This window comes from Neolamprologus brichardi, chromosome 2 (genome assembly GCF_056152115.1).
Source record: "Neolamprologus brichardi isolate AB-2024 chromosome 2, ASM5615211v1, whole genome shotgun sequence".
Lineage (NCBI taxonomy): Eukaryota > Metazoa > Chordata > Actinopteri > Cichliformes > Cichlidae > Neolamprologus > Neolamprologus brichardi.
Genome location: NC_142105.1, coordinates 7,822,700 through 7,838,030, shown reverse-complemented (window position 1 = coordinate 7,838,030; position 15,331 = coordinate 7,822,700). Strand labels below are relative to the sequence as shown.

Sequence of the window (15,331 nt, the reverse complement as noted above, 5' to 3'; positions counted from 1 at the left end):
GGTTGACAGGACTGTGCAGTACACACTATGTTTGAGTACCTTGCAGAATCCCCTGTCTCTACAATAAATTTCATTTGATTCATCCAGTTTTATGTAATTAATTCATGCAGTTCTCTTAAAGTCCTAAAACAACTTCTTATTGTTTATTCAGATTCAGCTTTGCAAAACTAAACTGCACTGCCATGTTCTTTTCAGAGACAAGAGGCTGTGTCCTCAAACTCTTCCTAACACGCAATACTTGATCACTCTTTGTCTAATTGTACTGTTATCAAATAACATGCTAACCGAGGCCTGTAGAGTCTGAGGAGTCATGAGTTTTCTGGAGTTACTGACTCGGTCTGCTTGCTCCAATCTATGGGGTGAATTGCTGCTCCTGTGATGATTGTGGAATTGTCTGAATACGCACCCGATTGCTCCAGAGCGGCAAACTGACAAAGCTTCTGCATTTATAGAGGTGCTCAAGCTTGCTGAATATAAATGAAGTGGATTCGATTAGCAGTACCTCTTAGTTCTATGAAAGCAGTAAGGCTGTACTTATGCACTTAAGCACTAGATGTTGTGTAAATGTTTACTTGTCCTTTTTAGGCATTTATAACAATATTTCAATTTTTATTTACATTGGTATGTTCAGATAACCTCAAACTGGATGCTCCCCCCCCCCCCCCCCCCCCCCCCTCAATAACACAAACGAGTGGATGGATAAAGACTCTGTAGAGCTTTAATTACTTCCCAATTCCACATAAAACAAATATAAAAAAGTAGAGCACTCTCTAGATTCAGAATCAGTCAGAACCGACCTGGAACCTCCCTTCCTATGAAGATTATTTCTCTAGCTCCGTCTTCATACAGTTTTTAAAAAGATCCATTCATAATAATACGGCCAGGAGGTAAAAATAAACTAAAGAGAAAACAAAGAAAAATACATCCAAAAAAAAAAAAAAAGGAGCGCTACCACAAATTAAAGATTTTCTCAACAGACATCCTCTGATGTGGCTGCACATGAGTGAAATGAATGGCACCAGACAGGAAAATAAAAATAAAACTGAAGAGGAGATTCTTGATGCAAGAGCTGGTTTTTCTAATGTGTCGCTTCATCACATCGGGTGAACACAAGTACACATTTCATCGGGATCGTGCGTCTCAAAGCTGCAGGGCGCAGAACTGCTGGTACACGGCCAGGATGTGGTGGTCGAGCTCGGCGGTGAACAGCAGGTTCTCCAGGGTTCCCATGTACTGCTGGATGGTCGCGTGGTGCTGCAGAACGAGGGGGAGACGTCACAATAGAGTTCAGAGTGAGTTTAGGGTAAAGCTAGCCTTGGTTTCCATATTCAGATACATTAAAGGTACAGAACTTAGCAGTGTGTGGAAAGATTTTTCTTTTTTTCCCCCAAAATGTCTCTTTTGGTAGTAAAGGGTTCCCGCCCGTTCTCTTGTTGAACTAAAAGCCAACTGGAACTGAGTGAATTACATAAAGCTGGCATGTTTATATTGGCTCATGTCCAGCACAGCAGTATTTGTCTGAATCGCTGATTTGTCTCATGTTTACAGTGCTACTCTTAGCATCTTAAAGCATGCGCCTGAGCCTGAGGTTCTGCTGGACATCTCTTCCTGTTAAAAGAGTTGTTCCTTCCCCCACTTGCCAAGTGCTGCTAGGTCCCTCAAAATGAAGGGCCATTAGTTTATAGCAGGGGTGGGCAACTCCAGGCCTCAAGGGCCGGTGTCCTGCAGGTTTTAGATGTGTCCTTGATCCAACACAGCTGATTTAAATGGCTAAATTACCTCCTCAGCATGTCTTGAAGATCTCCAGAGGCTGGTAATGAACTAATCATTTGATTCAGGTGTGTAGACCCAGGGTGAGATCTAAAACCTGCAGGACACCAGCCCTGGAGGCCTGGAGTTGCCTATAATATAAGGAACCCCTATGTTGTTAATTAAATAAGAAATTAGATAGAAGAAGACAAAAAGTAGCCTTTATAAATGAGATTCCAGCCTCTCGGCTCTATCAGATATTTTAGATTTTTAGAGTCAGAGTGGCTCACTTTGCATGTAAGCACTACTGGCCTGCATGCAGTGTGCTATGCATGCTTGAAATTACTTTTTTTTTTTTTTATGAAAATGTGGCAGACAACTTCGTCATTTATATTTTCTGATTTTTCCAAGTAGCTTTATGGATGCCGTAAGTCCCATTGAACCTAATAATGTGTGTGAAATTTGTGTTTGTCTCAAAAGTCTTAAAACTACAAAGAAAGTCAAAAATTTTTACTCATCCAAAGAAAACTAAAATCAGACTAAGTAATTAATAAAAGAAATCGAATGATGATGTGTGTGAGAGTGTTTTGTGCTTTTACCATGAGGAAGATTTGCTGCAGCCGCTCGATGCAGTTTTTGTACCAGGGCGTGCTGATGTCAACGCTGCCCGTTTCACAGCGAACCAGGTGCTCCGTCAACAGCATGATGAAACGCTAAGGATGGGGAAAAGCCTCATTTAAAAATGCTTTTATGGAGCAAGCTTTTATATCTTTGCGTTTTAATCTCTTCAGCTCGAGAAAGAAGAAAGAGTCGGCAGTGGTGACTGTCATGACGCTGGCAACCATTTTAGCCTACACGAATCCAGGAAGTTTAACAACTTTGGAGTATTCAGTTCCAGAAAAACTGATCAGTCAGCTCTGAGTGTGTTCACTCTAAGTGATCGCATTTATCTTTTAAAACATTGTCTGTTACTGTGGTCCAATATGAGCTTTGACGTTGTCTCTCTAATGAGGAAATGAAATAGTGTCAGTCAGCTGCTTTGGTGACGAGAGGAGGCCAAAACCAGAAAGTGAACCAGAGTTTAACTTCCGTTGTTGGGGAACTGAGAACTTAAAATTTTGACTCCTGGTTAACAACCACAGTTTTTACTGATTCCACTTTCTGGAACACAACCCTAGAAGAAAATCCATTCTGTTCAGAGATTTTTTTTGTCTAATCCCAGAATTTAATCCGTCCCCTCATTCTTCCTTCACCGACATTTGACTGAGCCGGAGGAGGCGGGTCAGATTCAAACCCGGCAGTTGTTTCATGTGTCTTCACTTGTGATGACATAGATCTAACCCTTTCTACAGTGCTGTTAGCACACAATGTTTACCTTCTAAGGAGCAATCGGCTGCAGTGATGTGGGGATCTGCTTAGATTTAGCACAGACACCGGCCACTTGACACAGGGCCACTAGAGGGCACTACAGAAGATTAAATCCCTTGTTTACTTCCACCTGCAGGAGTTGCATAAGTTGGAGAGCTGGCAGCAGCAGCAGCGCTGCAACCTGGAAACCGGTTAAGTAGTTAAGAACATAAACTGTAGTCTTCCGTACCTGGAAGATGACAAGGAAGAGGTTTTTCTGCTCGCTCTGAGCAGACTCCACCTTCTCCTGGAGCCTCTCGATCTGCTCCTCCAGCTGACCCTCCTCATCTTCACTGTTCTTGTCCATTTCCTCGTCGTCCCCGCTGTCGCGCTAGTAGTGAACAAAAATTTGAATTGAATTCATTTTACACAATTTGTTCATCATTTTAAGTTTAACGTTAAAATAATGATGATTGCGTATTGGGGGGGGGGGAGGGTTACCCTCTTGTGCTGCTGTTTCTCCAGTTTGTCTTTGGCCTCCTCCAGCTCCTTCTGGATCTTCTGCACATGTTTGTTCATCTTTCGGATGGTCGAGTGCAGGATCTCCCAGATGAAAAGTCTAGATGAGGCACAGAAAGTCTTTCAGATTACAGGGAAGACGCTGCGCTTGCGTCATGAGAGCTAAAACCTAAACATCTGCGTGTCCCACCTGGTGAACTCGTGGGCCATGTCCTGAGAGAAGAGCCAGTTGGCGACTGCAGCACAGTCCACAACCTGCGTCCGAATCAATTTGTCCACCAACACGGCGATCATCTGCCAATCAGCAGAGTTTACATGAACCACAAAAAAAAAAAAGAACTGGCTTCATTTACATGCTCGTGGATGTCACACTGTTTGTTGTACCTGCGGGTGGTTCCTCCACACTTCATACAACACTTTGAGGAGGTGCAGCTTTCCCTCGTCACTGTTGGCCAGAGTCTTCAGGATCTCGTGAAACCTGAAAGCAATCAGACGCAGGTGAGGCCAGCAGCTCTCCAGTCACTGCATGTGCATGAGCATAAAAAGCAACTAAATTAAATAATTTTCCTTTTATTTCAGCTCTTAACAAATAATAGCTTCTGGCACTTTGTATAACAGCAGAAAAACATCTGATGCATCTCTCTGTATCATAGCTGAAAACAATACAACATTTTGGTGGCAACAGATGTTCCTTACTTGCCGAGTGCACTGAACGAGTGGCTGAAGGATTTGGCTGCTAGGTTGAGCAGAGTCTGCAGGAACACGTCGATCTTCAGAGGATTGAAGCTCTCGCCCTCGTCTGGAGGGACCGAGAAAGAAATGTAATCAAAGAAGAGAGAAGTGTAGGAGAAAGACAGCACTGCACAAATGAACTTTTCATGCAGGATCAAGTAAAACGAAACAGGAAACAAACCATCATCATCTTCCTGGTTGGGGTTGGGGACCTCTTTGAGGACGGTGAGGATCTCTTCGTTAGATGCTCTGTTCTTGATGGCGTTACTGACGGTGATGGACATGGGGTAACCCGGTAACGAGGCTATGAAGCAGCAGAGTCCAGTATTTAGTTATCAGTCTGCTCCTTTTTGTTTTTAAGTAACAAGAAAACAAAATGTCTGGCAGTCTTACAGGCGGTGTCGTCTGGATATTTATATGTAAAGATGGGGTCAGCAGGAATGAGGGCCGAAAAGGTTGGAGGCACGATGTCCACTATCCTCTGGTGGTATGAAAGTCTGCGATTAAAGCAGCACAACAGAGAACAGCAGAGAAATGAGCAAAAACACAGACGTTCTTTCGCCTACAATTTTCTAATCCAAAGGGATTTTTAAATGTTTTCTTGTTATTGTACTCTCTTCCAGCCTTACTTCTTCCCTATAGTGGCCCTGATACACCGTCACAAACACTCAAGATAAGGAAGATAAACCCTCTCTAACTATATTACTACACCTGACTCTCGTGTCCTGATCTCCTCTACAGGACTGGAAAACTCAAAGAAAGCATAAATAGTGCCCCAATACCTCATGCACTTCTCCAGAACCTCTTTGACAAACTTGGGCTTGGGTTTCTCTAGATCCACGGTCAAGCAGTCAGACCTTTAAGACAGAGCATGATTTAGGTTATAATATTAAAAAGACAACACATATATACAGCCACTTTAAACCCAGTCAGTCACTCACCAGTCATCCCAGCTCCATCGGAACTGGAAGTTGCTCAAATGATGAGAAAACCAGTTGATTAGTCTGCAAAAATTAGCAGTGTGATCGCATTAGAGTTAAATGAGAGTCAGGAAACCTCTTTGTACTGTTAAAGTTAAGATACAGAAACATTACCGGTCTATGCAGGTGGTGTTCATGGTGTCCAGTCTCATGTAAAGCATCTCTGTGGCTTGGGCCAACTAACGGGCAGGTGTTAAGGCTCCAATAACAACTTCTAATTGTTAAACCTTTAACAATTTTCCAACTATAGTGTGTTTTCTACATATGTGCTCATTCAGACAAGTCTAATCTAATCTCCATTTGTGTCCTTTCACAGACACTTCTACTCATTAAGCTCCTTGTTGTGTTACAGTTAGTGAGTTCAAGTTAACTGAACTGCCCATATGAGTGAATGTGTGTGAAAGGTTGTCTGTCTCTCTGTTGCCAGACCTTAATAAGGCTGGCAACCTGTCCCGGGGCGTACCCCACCTCTCGCCGTATGGTAGCTGGGATAGGCTCCAGCCCCCCTGTGACCCTGACAAGGATAAGCGGATGAGAATGGATGCCCTAGAAGAATTATTCAATTTGATCGCGACATAGCAAATATGTGTTTTTGCTGGTGCATATTTTTGCTGCCTGTATTAAATGATTATGAAGAAAATGTCACAGGAACAACAGAGAGGAGAATCCAGTCACACATTTGACTCAAATGCTAACCTTTTAGGCCCACAGCCAAGGTTACCCACGATAAACTATTTCACCAAACTCTCAGTGTCTCAGTAGTGAATCCTGGGGTTTGAACATGGATTACATAAGACCAACTGCTAAAATACTTAGGCCCTGTTAATCTCTAAAACTAATCTAAATCTAAATTAAAGATGGCCACGGTTGCCTTTTGCAACAGTTTGGTGCATTTAATTCAAACAAGTGTTCAAATTTTTCAAAGGAGCAGCTAAAGGTTATTTTTTAACATAAAATAATCAAGGATACGACTTGGGGCAACGATCCGGGCTGCAGTTTGCAGAGCTCGATCAGCAGTGTGGTATACATGACATCGATGTGAGGCGGCGAGGGCAGCTGGAAAAGTTCCCCAAAGATCACCTAAAAGAAAAAAAAAGCCAAAAGGCCAGCAGATTAGACTATAACAGCTCTGCACTGTTTCTACTTTTTAATGCCAGAAACAAGAAAGAAAATATACCTCGACGATATGATAGTTGAGTGGGATCTTATTTTTCCCTGGGTAGCTGAGGAGCTGGGCAGCGCTGAGCGTTAGAAATAGAACAAGAAAAAATGAGTTTAAGCATTTTAGTAAAAAATTTATACGAGTGACTATTCATTCACACATTCAGGTTTAAACAAAAAACAAAAAGCCCTCATTACTCACCATGTTTTCCTCTCTTTCCAGTGAGTTTTGATAATGCAGTGCAGGTTTTCCTCTATAACAAATCTCTCCACAGAATGGCTGCCGGGCATAACAGGTCCCTGAACAGAAAGAGATGAATATGTAAAAAGTTGCAGAAGAAGAGTTTGACAAGCAGCGTTTTATCTGTAATGAACCTCTGGGGCGTCGGTGTAGTCAAACATGCGGAAGATGACCCGGGGCATGGGGTACTGGGCGTCGGGCATGTGGCCCGGTGGGGTGAAGGGGGGCAGGTTGTGTTGCAGGGCCTCGCAGAGCACGCTGTCAAAGGCGATGTAGGGACGAAGAATGTGACGCTCCTGCCAGCGGTCTTTCTTCAGCTTCTGAATCTGAGCCCAAAGGCAGTCCAGGTACTGGAGGAAGGAAGATACGATCCGTTTACTCAGACGAAAACAAACATTACGCGCTTTGGGGTCCCTAGGCGGGACTAGTAAAGGCGCTATACAAATACAGGCCATTTACCATTTACCATTACTGTATCCAAACAGCAAGCTCTAGTAAACATGAGGCCATAAGGAGCCACTTTTACTGTTTTGACCATTGCACATATTTGCTGTTGTTTAACCGACTGCAAGACTCTCACCTCCTCTTGTGGATGGGGTTTATCTGCAGTCCACACCTGCAGCATGGGGACATGGGTCTTTACTCTCCTCCTGAAAAATGTGGATGTAGCCAAGAATAAAAACGGCAGCAAACGATGATTGCTTAATTAAAATCTAACCAAACCGGGGAACGTACTTGAGGTAGCCTTCGATCTGGCTGAGGAGCCGGTCCATTTCCACGTCCTTCTTCTCATAGAGCTCCTTCCCGACCCAGGGCAGACAAGACAGAACGACGTACACAAACCAGTCCGACCGAACCTGACAAAAAAGAAACCAGTTAAATGACTGGATCATAATCTACCACAGTGTGGACTGTGACACAGCCATGGGCTAGTGAAAAAAGATCAAAATGTGCTCCATAATGATAAAGACTCAACAAAATTAAAAGAAAGAAAGAAAGATAAATCAAATAATTACTATTTTAATGTAAGGTCTGGCTCAAATGTGAACATCACAAATTATTTAAATTGCTTTTGGGTACCATGCAGCTTGTTTTACACCATAAACCATCTGCCTACCTGTGGCACATCTTCCTCCTGAGTAACACTGACAAAGTTTTCAAACATGGCCACCATAGAGGGAGCAGCAATCACGTGGCAGTTGACCAAATCAGACAGAAAACGCACCTAAAGAAAGAGATGTCATTATGTAAAATAAATACAATACCCTGTTAATTAGTTTAAAAGCAATCTGTAGGATTATTATAAAAGCCAGCATACCAAGTAAACAGCTTCACTGTACAAGTTGTTTTTTAATGTCTCCTTCAACTGCCTGATCATGGCCTCAACGAACTCGCCCCCAAAGTTGTAGTTCCTGGCGTTAAGGAGGCCGACTAAGGTCGTATACACGGTCAGCTTTTCGGGCAGGAGGCGGGCACTGTCAACAAATGACAACATATAATGACTGCCGCCACACAAAACACACTTGCAAAATTCATTAGAAATCAAAGGGTGAGATGTGTGAACGTACACAGCACATAAAATGCGCAGAATTTTGCTTTTGTAGTTTGGGAGGTCTGCCTCTAAGACGCCAGCGAGGCCCTCCAGGTTGCTCTCGAGGGATGATGTGCTCTGTAAGGAAATATTTTCGCACAAGAGCAATTTGTCGCTAGAAAGCAATTTAACACAAAGCAAAGAAGACCTAAAAAGAACATTCTGGCATTTACTTTTAGAAGCAAAGTTTTGCACTGAACTTGTGAGGCTCATCTCTCTAGAGTGGAAAATGAAGCTACTCATCCTGAAAATAAAAATGTGTCCTTCCTGTAGAGTCTCCTTACCTTTTCCCCAACACGACATATCAGTGACTCCAGACGGTCTTCGATCTCAATCGGCTCCGATGTTCTCCTCCTCTTATGGGCTTGACCTCCTGGAAAGGTGAAAGAGTAACACAATAATCAGAGCCAGAAGAGGCTCAACCAGCTCCTGTAGGAATTATCTGTCAGTTTCTCTTAGCTAGTGCACTCTTAAAAAGAGATTTTTAATCTCAATGAGTCTTTTCAAAGTTAGGATGATAAATTCTCCGCTGTGTTCATCAGTTACAATGTCATGTCACGTTCAGTGGTTTTCAGACAGCACAGGACTATGAATTAAACAATGGTCTGATAAAATAAAGCTATGTGAAGTTCAGAAAAGCACACTTACACTGTCATTTAAAGAATAAGAGCATTAACAAAACATGAATCCAGCAATTGAATTGAACATTTAAAGGGGACCAAATTATTTTTACATTATTTTTTTCTTTATTTTCTGTTATTTATATAAAGGTTTATTAACACTGTTAATATATTAAAAGTAAGGATGTAGTCTCAAGTGGTTGTTCATTATGTCTTATCAAACCAAACAGCACTGTATCAACAGCGTTCTCTTTCTGGGATTAATAAGTTTTTTTCCTGGTGTCGCATGCAGACTGCCACACCTAACAGAAGTTCTATACTTGTCTTAAGTGCATGGCGTAGGTACTTCATACTAGCAAACTCCTTCAAAATCTGATGACTTAACCTGATGTGCACCTTCCTGGAAAAGAAACTACACATCGCACTACACAACTCATTAAAGGGCTTCAGCCCTAAATATATATCTGAGTTGTTTTATAGATACAAACCCTAAGGTTTGCAAGATCTGGTCACCTAATACTGCTTGAATCTGAAACAAAACAGGGTAATAAAGCACTTAGCTGCAATGCTTTTAACCAGGGGTGTCAAACATGAGGCCCAGGGGCCAGAATCGGCTCAGGGGCCAGAATCGGCCCAGGGGCCAGAATCGGCCCAGGAAAGACTCCAGTCTGGCCTCCATGGGCAACTTTCAAAAGTGTGAAGGAGGGCATTAATTCTGGCTTCTTGATTGTATTTTCATAACTTTTATAAGTTTTTATACAGATAAAGAACTCCATGCCAAAGTAATTAAACAACAGGTGAACAATTAAATGACAGATATGTTTTCGTTTACTGTACAAATGTATAATTTTTAAAAGAGAGACGTGACAAAAAAAAAGGACAGGGTATTTTCTGTGAATTAACAAAAACTGTTTTATAATTCAAACTGTATGTGCCACTGTATGCGGCTGTGTGTGAGCCATGACACAAAATAATAATAATAATCTTAATCTTGTAAAGCATCTTGAATGACTGTAGTATTTGAAAAGTGCTATATTAACAAACTTGCTTTGTCCATGTACATATGCAAAGTTACCATAGTCCCAGATTAAGATAAGAGATCTGATTTAATCTTTAAACAGACCAGGTCCCATTTAATTTCAGGATCTTGCACTCTGCGGGAAAACATTTGATATGTTAGGTGATTTTCCCCGCCCGCCCATAAATCCAGATCCATAGTTAAACTTTCAATCAGATGTTAACACTAAATCTCGTGCATGTTTTGAAGTGTTTGGTTACCGCCCCCATAGTCTCTGACTACGCTGATTAACGCCAGCTAATCCTGCAGCTAGCTGCACCGGTTCATTTTGCGGCTGCATGCGACTGTTTGAGCACTTTTCTCGCTTTCAGTGCGCCACAATGTGACTGAATACTGCGGCCATTACTGGTTTTGAACTTTTTGGATCTCGCTGATAAAACCCAAACATTAAACTAGTAAAATAACCCTCCCAACAGTGCGCAGGGGACGCATGAAAAGCTCGCTAACGCCAGCTAGCCACCGCTGGTTAGCCTAACGGTGTGAATAACACACGCCGTTAACGTGCACCGACTCACCGTCGTTCTCATCGCTGTGCCGCCTCCTGGACATGTTTCACCCCGCTTCGATGTGAATGTAACAAAGCCAAATATGTGTTGAACGAGAATCAAAACAATGAGTCCGTTAAACGAGTTTATCTATGGATCATTCAGCAGCCAGCCGCTCAGAGAAAAATAAAAGCGGTCTGATTCAAGTGAAGCACATCCGGCTAACCCGGAAAGTGCACCCGTCTTTGGTGTCCGGAGTCTTGTGCTGAGTTTTCTGGTGCACGTTTGGAGGATGTGTTTGTTTGTTTCCTTAAAATAATATGTTAGAATTTATCTTTAATTCTGGTGAGACGGGTTAGTCGCTAACTATTTTAAAAGCTCTTTAAAAACACAATGGCGGCGGATGATACACCCTGCTCAGAGTTTATAAACTGGGAGGTTGACTCTTCAATTTGTAATGGATTCAAACAGGAGAAGCAACTTTCTGCCCCACAAAGGAGATACTACAGCTTCTGCAGGAGAAAGGTGAGCATCAGGACACACTGACTGGAATCCCTGTTTTATGGTTCAATTGTTGGACATATATAACGATTATTGTGAAATTTCCAGATATTTAATTTTGTTTTTCGCACATTGAAGTCTGAGGCAATGTTTGAACATTAATATCTCAAAATCTAAGAAAGATAAAAGCCTTAAATTGTCACTGGCCTCTCTAAGCATCAAAATGAATCTGATCTGTAATCTGTATTTTCTAGTTAAAATCTGAAAATACATACACATTTGAGCACACTCATGAAAAAAACTTCAAATTGCAAAAGACAATTGGTGACAGTTTACAAATTTATGAACAACAATATTTAAAAACATAGGTTTCCTCCTCGTACTTTGATATGCTCCCATGTCCTGTTTTACAGTCTGTGATGGACTGACAGATGGGGTGTGCCCCACCTACCTTCCAATGTCAGCTGGGATAGGCTCCATCTCGCCCAACCACCCTAAGTTGGATAATATAATAATAATACAATAGTAATATATTGTTAAGAAGGAAGGGTCATTATTTACCAACTTTTGAGTCATTTATTTTAGAAACGGATACAGTTTCTAAACTACTCTAGACAAATTTCAATATTATCGCATATTGGGCAACATATGCACCAAACTGTGGCATACGATCACACAGCCACTGTCTTATAATCTTAAACATCAGTTTGACCATGTTAAAGATTTAACTCTTTATTTGTTTTTTATGTTATCACATCAGTCATTTGCTGCCTTTGTGGCATCCAAGAAGGACGGTAGTCACGAGGAAGGAAGCCCTTTGTGGTGCTGCTGCGGCCAGACGTTCATCGAGCACGCCGCCATTCACAAACACGTGGCCAGAGTGCACAATGCTGAAATACAGCAGCTCGCACAGGACGAGTATGAGCGTTTGTTGAGCCAACTGGAAGAAGAGCCCGAAGCAGCGCAGGCGCAGGTGAATCAGCACAGTGGAGAAACTGTGGACGTCTCTGTGTGGATTCGCGATATCAGCCACATCTCTGAGGAGCAACTTAAAAAGTAAAGACAATCTCAATACAGTTATTTCACTATATTCTATATTTCTAATCTATATATGTAGATTATTAATGAATTAATTAATTGATTAATTTTTGAATTTGATGTTTTATTTTTGTTCTTTGTTCTCTCGTTCGCCATCAGCGGTCCAGGCAGGGTTCTGCTTTACTATCACTACTGTCGCGTCGAGGAGCCACATGTCATCTGTGCTTGGCAGAAAGCTCTGTGTGAGAAGCTCCACTTAACGGGCAAGGTGAATGAATTGTGCCATCAAGTCTCGGGTTGAGGAACACTTCTATGAAAGAGCAAAGAAAAAAGCTTTTCTCTTAATTTCAGTTAAACTGTGCCATTAAAATATATGTTGATCTTTTTCTTCAGGTGAGGGTGGCGACTGAAGGCATCAACGGAACAGTTGGTGGCACAAACTTGGCCACTGACATTTACATAGAAGCAATGCGTTCACATCCACTGTTCGAGATGGACGAGGAGGATTTTAAGGTCAGAATCAGATAATGGGACATTTTATATACTAGTGTCACCTCCCCCTCTTAATGTTGCTTCATAGGATCATAGGACTCTGTTATAGGCTCCATTATAGGTTTGTCCATAATCAGACTTTAAGCAGTTATTAATTTATTTTTGTTAATCTTTGAATATTAATGGTGCTGTTTTTGTGGGTTTGTTCAGACCAGTGACGGTGGCGCAGAGTGTTTTACAGAGTTGAAGGTTGGGGTCTACAAGGAGATTGTCCCAATGGGAGTGGACCCAGATCTTATATCTTACCAGCTGGCAGGTACTATTTGTACTGACACTGTAAGCCTACAGAAATTATTAATAATGTAAGTGACACCTGTAGCTGATTTACTAATATCATTGCCTTTATTATCATAATAAGGTGCAAAATGTCTGCTTTGATTTCTGCTCTGCAGCCATAGCTGTGCTCTTGTACCAGCTGATGAGAAACTCTATGCTGTGCTTGTATATAATGTCAGGTATGTTGTCTGTTTTGCCTCTCAGGAGTTCATCTGGAGCCCGACGAGTTTCATAAAGAAGTGGAGGCTCTTCTGACTAAAGGAGATTCATGCAATGACACCGTCCTCCTGGACTGCCGCAACTATTATGAGAGTAAAATTGTGAGTAGTAAATTTGTTTTCTTTAGGAGATTGTTGACTTCATTCGACTGTAATCTGATCATTTTGGTGGTTTCAGGGTAATGTATGATCTTGGCATACATGTGACATGCCCAGAGATTTATGGTGTAATTTTAAGTTTTTTGTGCACCATCTACACAAGCTACCATGAGCAAATAGTAAGGATGGGCAGAACACTGATATTTGTAGCTGGAAATAATGAGTCTGTATCCAAACAGAAAAGCAGGACTGGGATCAATTTCATAAGCCTCAATATTTTTTTGCCTTCAGGGGCAGTTCACTCAGTGCCTGGCGCCAAATATCCGTAAGTTCAGCTACTTCCCAGACTACGTGGACCAGAACCTTGAGCTGTTCAGAGACAAGAAGGTTCTGATGTACTGCACAGGAGGGATCCGTTGTGAGCGTGGCTCCGCCTACCTCCGCTCCAAAGTAAGCTGTTCAGTCATCAGTCTGGAAAGCTTTTAGTGGAGCTGGGTTCACTCGCTTACTTGTTGCAGGTTGCTGATTCTCCACAAGGGGGAGCCTTTTACTAGTAGTTTAGGTATTGAGAAATGCATATTTTTGAAAGGTTTGCATCCAATATTTTAAGTTCTTGTTCATATTTATCTCTTAAATCTGGTACCAGGATGTGTGTAAGGAGGTTTACCAGCTGAAAGGTGGAATTCATAAGTACCTGGAGCGTTTCCCCGAGGGGTTCTATCGTGGAAAGCTTTTTGTGTTTGATGAACGCTACGCCATCTCCTCAAACAGTGACATCATTTCAGGTTAGTGTGTAAACAGAGCCCATTCTCTGCATGTTAGAAGTACCAGAAAGCATCCATAAGCTCTAATATTCTCTTAATATACATGTATTTTTTAAATAAGATAACAGACTCTGTTTAGATTGCAGGTACTGCGGCCATCCGTGGGACCAGTACAAGCTCTGCTCCACCCAGTACTGCTGCCAGCTGGTTCTGTCCTGTCCAAGCTGCAGACAGGACGGCCACACCGCTTGCTGCCCCAAATGCCAGACCAAAGGTCAGGCTCAGTTCGAGGAGACCTCACATCACAAAGAGGAGTGCGAGTGCACTGACGTACGCCCCAGAATCCCTCAGGATGTGTAAAATGATCAGAGCTTAAAAATAACATAAAAATAGTGTAAAATGTGTGGGACAGATTTTCAAAATAGGAATTTTTATACTTATGTATGTGGGAAATTAAGTCAGATACATTTTAACTAATGAAAATCTATTGATGAAATTGAAGAAAATATCTGCTGAATCTGTTTTTATCATGTGAATATTGTGAACATTTTGTCACTAATGAAAGCTCAACTTCAACTTATTGTATGTATAAATGTTTCTGTTTCGTACTTTTAAACTGTGACATATATTTTGTCTCTTGTGTTTTCAAGCTGTTTAACAAAAAGATGCATCATTATTTAGTGCTCCATGTATAGCCAAGATATGCATGCATTACTAGGATCCATGCATGTTTGCTTTCCAAACTCTGCAAACTCTGGCTAGTGTAGCTTACTGAGACTGCAGGTGTTGTTTAAAGAAACCACAAGCAGTAGTGCATCTGTTTGCCTTGTGGCAGAATGTCCCTTTAACATATGTAATAATAGCTGCATGTCAAAAACAGCGCCAAAGTATGCAGTTACATAATAGGTTCAGCAGGTCATAGCATGAAAGTTACAGCAACAGAAGCAGTAAATGAAATAAAGCTTTTAAGAAAACGTGATATGACAGACATGAAGGAGTGGGGTACCTGCCTGTTCTGGTAGGCTAGTCAAGCTGCACAGGGCTGGGCTGTGAGGACATGTCTCATTAAAGGAGGCTGGGCCCAATTGATGCTTGGGGAATTTTTTTTCTAACAATTTGGTCAGAGACATGCAAATTAATAGCCAGATGGAGGAGGCATTCTTCACCCTGTTCCTACTCAGACAAAGGAGCAGATATCTATTCTACTGGGTATATGCCTGTATGTGGACCTGTTCAACTCTCCTCTCTATAAAGGCTCAGTATCTCAAGACTAGAACAGGATGTATCTACACTCTCAAGACTGTGCAAGGAGACATAGCATGTGTGGTTACACTATCATTCCTTTCCAAAAATAAACTAAAACCATCAGCAGGATATGCA

General features: G+C 41.8%; 2 protein-coding genes across 3 annotated transcripts; one reads left to right on the top strand and one right to left on the bottom strand.

Annotated features, from left to right (window-relative positions):
* Window positions 1-702: 702 nt before the first annotated feature.
* Window positions 703-10,734, bottom strand: ncbp1 (nuclear cap binding protein subunit 1). Its single transcript, XM_087846892.1, has 23 exons — window positions 10,534-10,734; window positions 8,605-8,693; window positions 8,298-8,398; window positions 8,048-8,204; window positions 7,847-7,954; window positions 7,465-7,586; window positions 7,310-7,379; window positions 6,864-7,079; window positions 6,691-6,788; window positions 6,505-6,568; window positions 6,297-6,407; window positions 5,442-5,506; window positions 5,289-5,351; window positions 5,130-5,204; window positions 4,741-4,844; window positions 4,529-4,651; window positions 4,312-4,414; window positions 4,000-4,093; window positions 3,806-3,909; window positions 3,598-3,715; window positions 3,347-3,487; window positions 2,349-2,462; window positions 703-1,254 (listed from the first exon to the last, which is right to left on the bottom strand). Exons 1-23 carry the CDS (start codon window positions 10,565-10,567, stop codon window positions 1,141-1,143), a joined length of 2,388 nt encoding a protein of 795 aa, XP_087703018.1. The 5' UTR covers window positions 10,568-10,734; the 3' UTR covers window positions 703-1,140.
* tstd2 (thiosulfate sulfurtransferase like domain containing 2) lies at window positions 10,734-14,567 on the top strand. 2 transcript variants are annotated; one of them, XM_087846904.1, is made up of 9 exons: window positions 10,734-11,028; window positions 11,765-12,060; window positions 12,202-12,310; window positions 12,436-12,555; window positions 12,745-12,850; window positions 13,075-13,190; window positions 13,479-13,637; window positions 13,834-13,972; window positions 14,080-14,167. In XM_087846904.1, exons 1-9 carry the CDS (start codon window positions 10,897-10,899, stop codon window positions 14,088-14,090), a joined length of 1,188 nt encoding a protein of 395 aa, XP_087703030.1. In that variant the 5' UTR covers window positions 10,734-10,896; the 3' UTR covers window positions 14,091-14,167. The 2 variants fall into 2 exon arrangements, with proteins under 2 accessions (XP_087703030.1, XP_087703025.1); XM_087846899.1 differs by having other exon boundaries at window positions 10,735-11,028; window positions 14,091-14,567.
* Window positions 14,568-15,331: the final 764 nt, after the last annotated feature.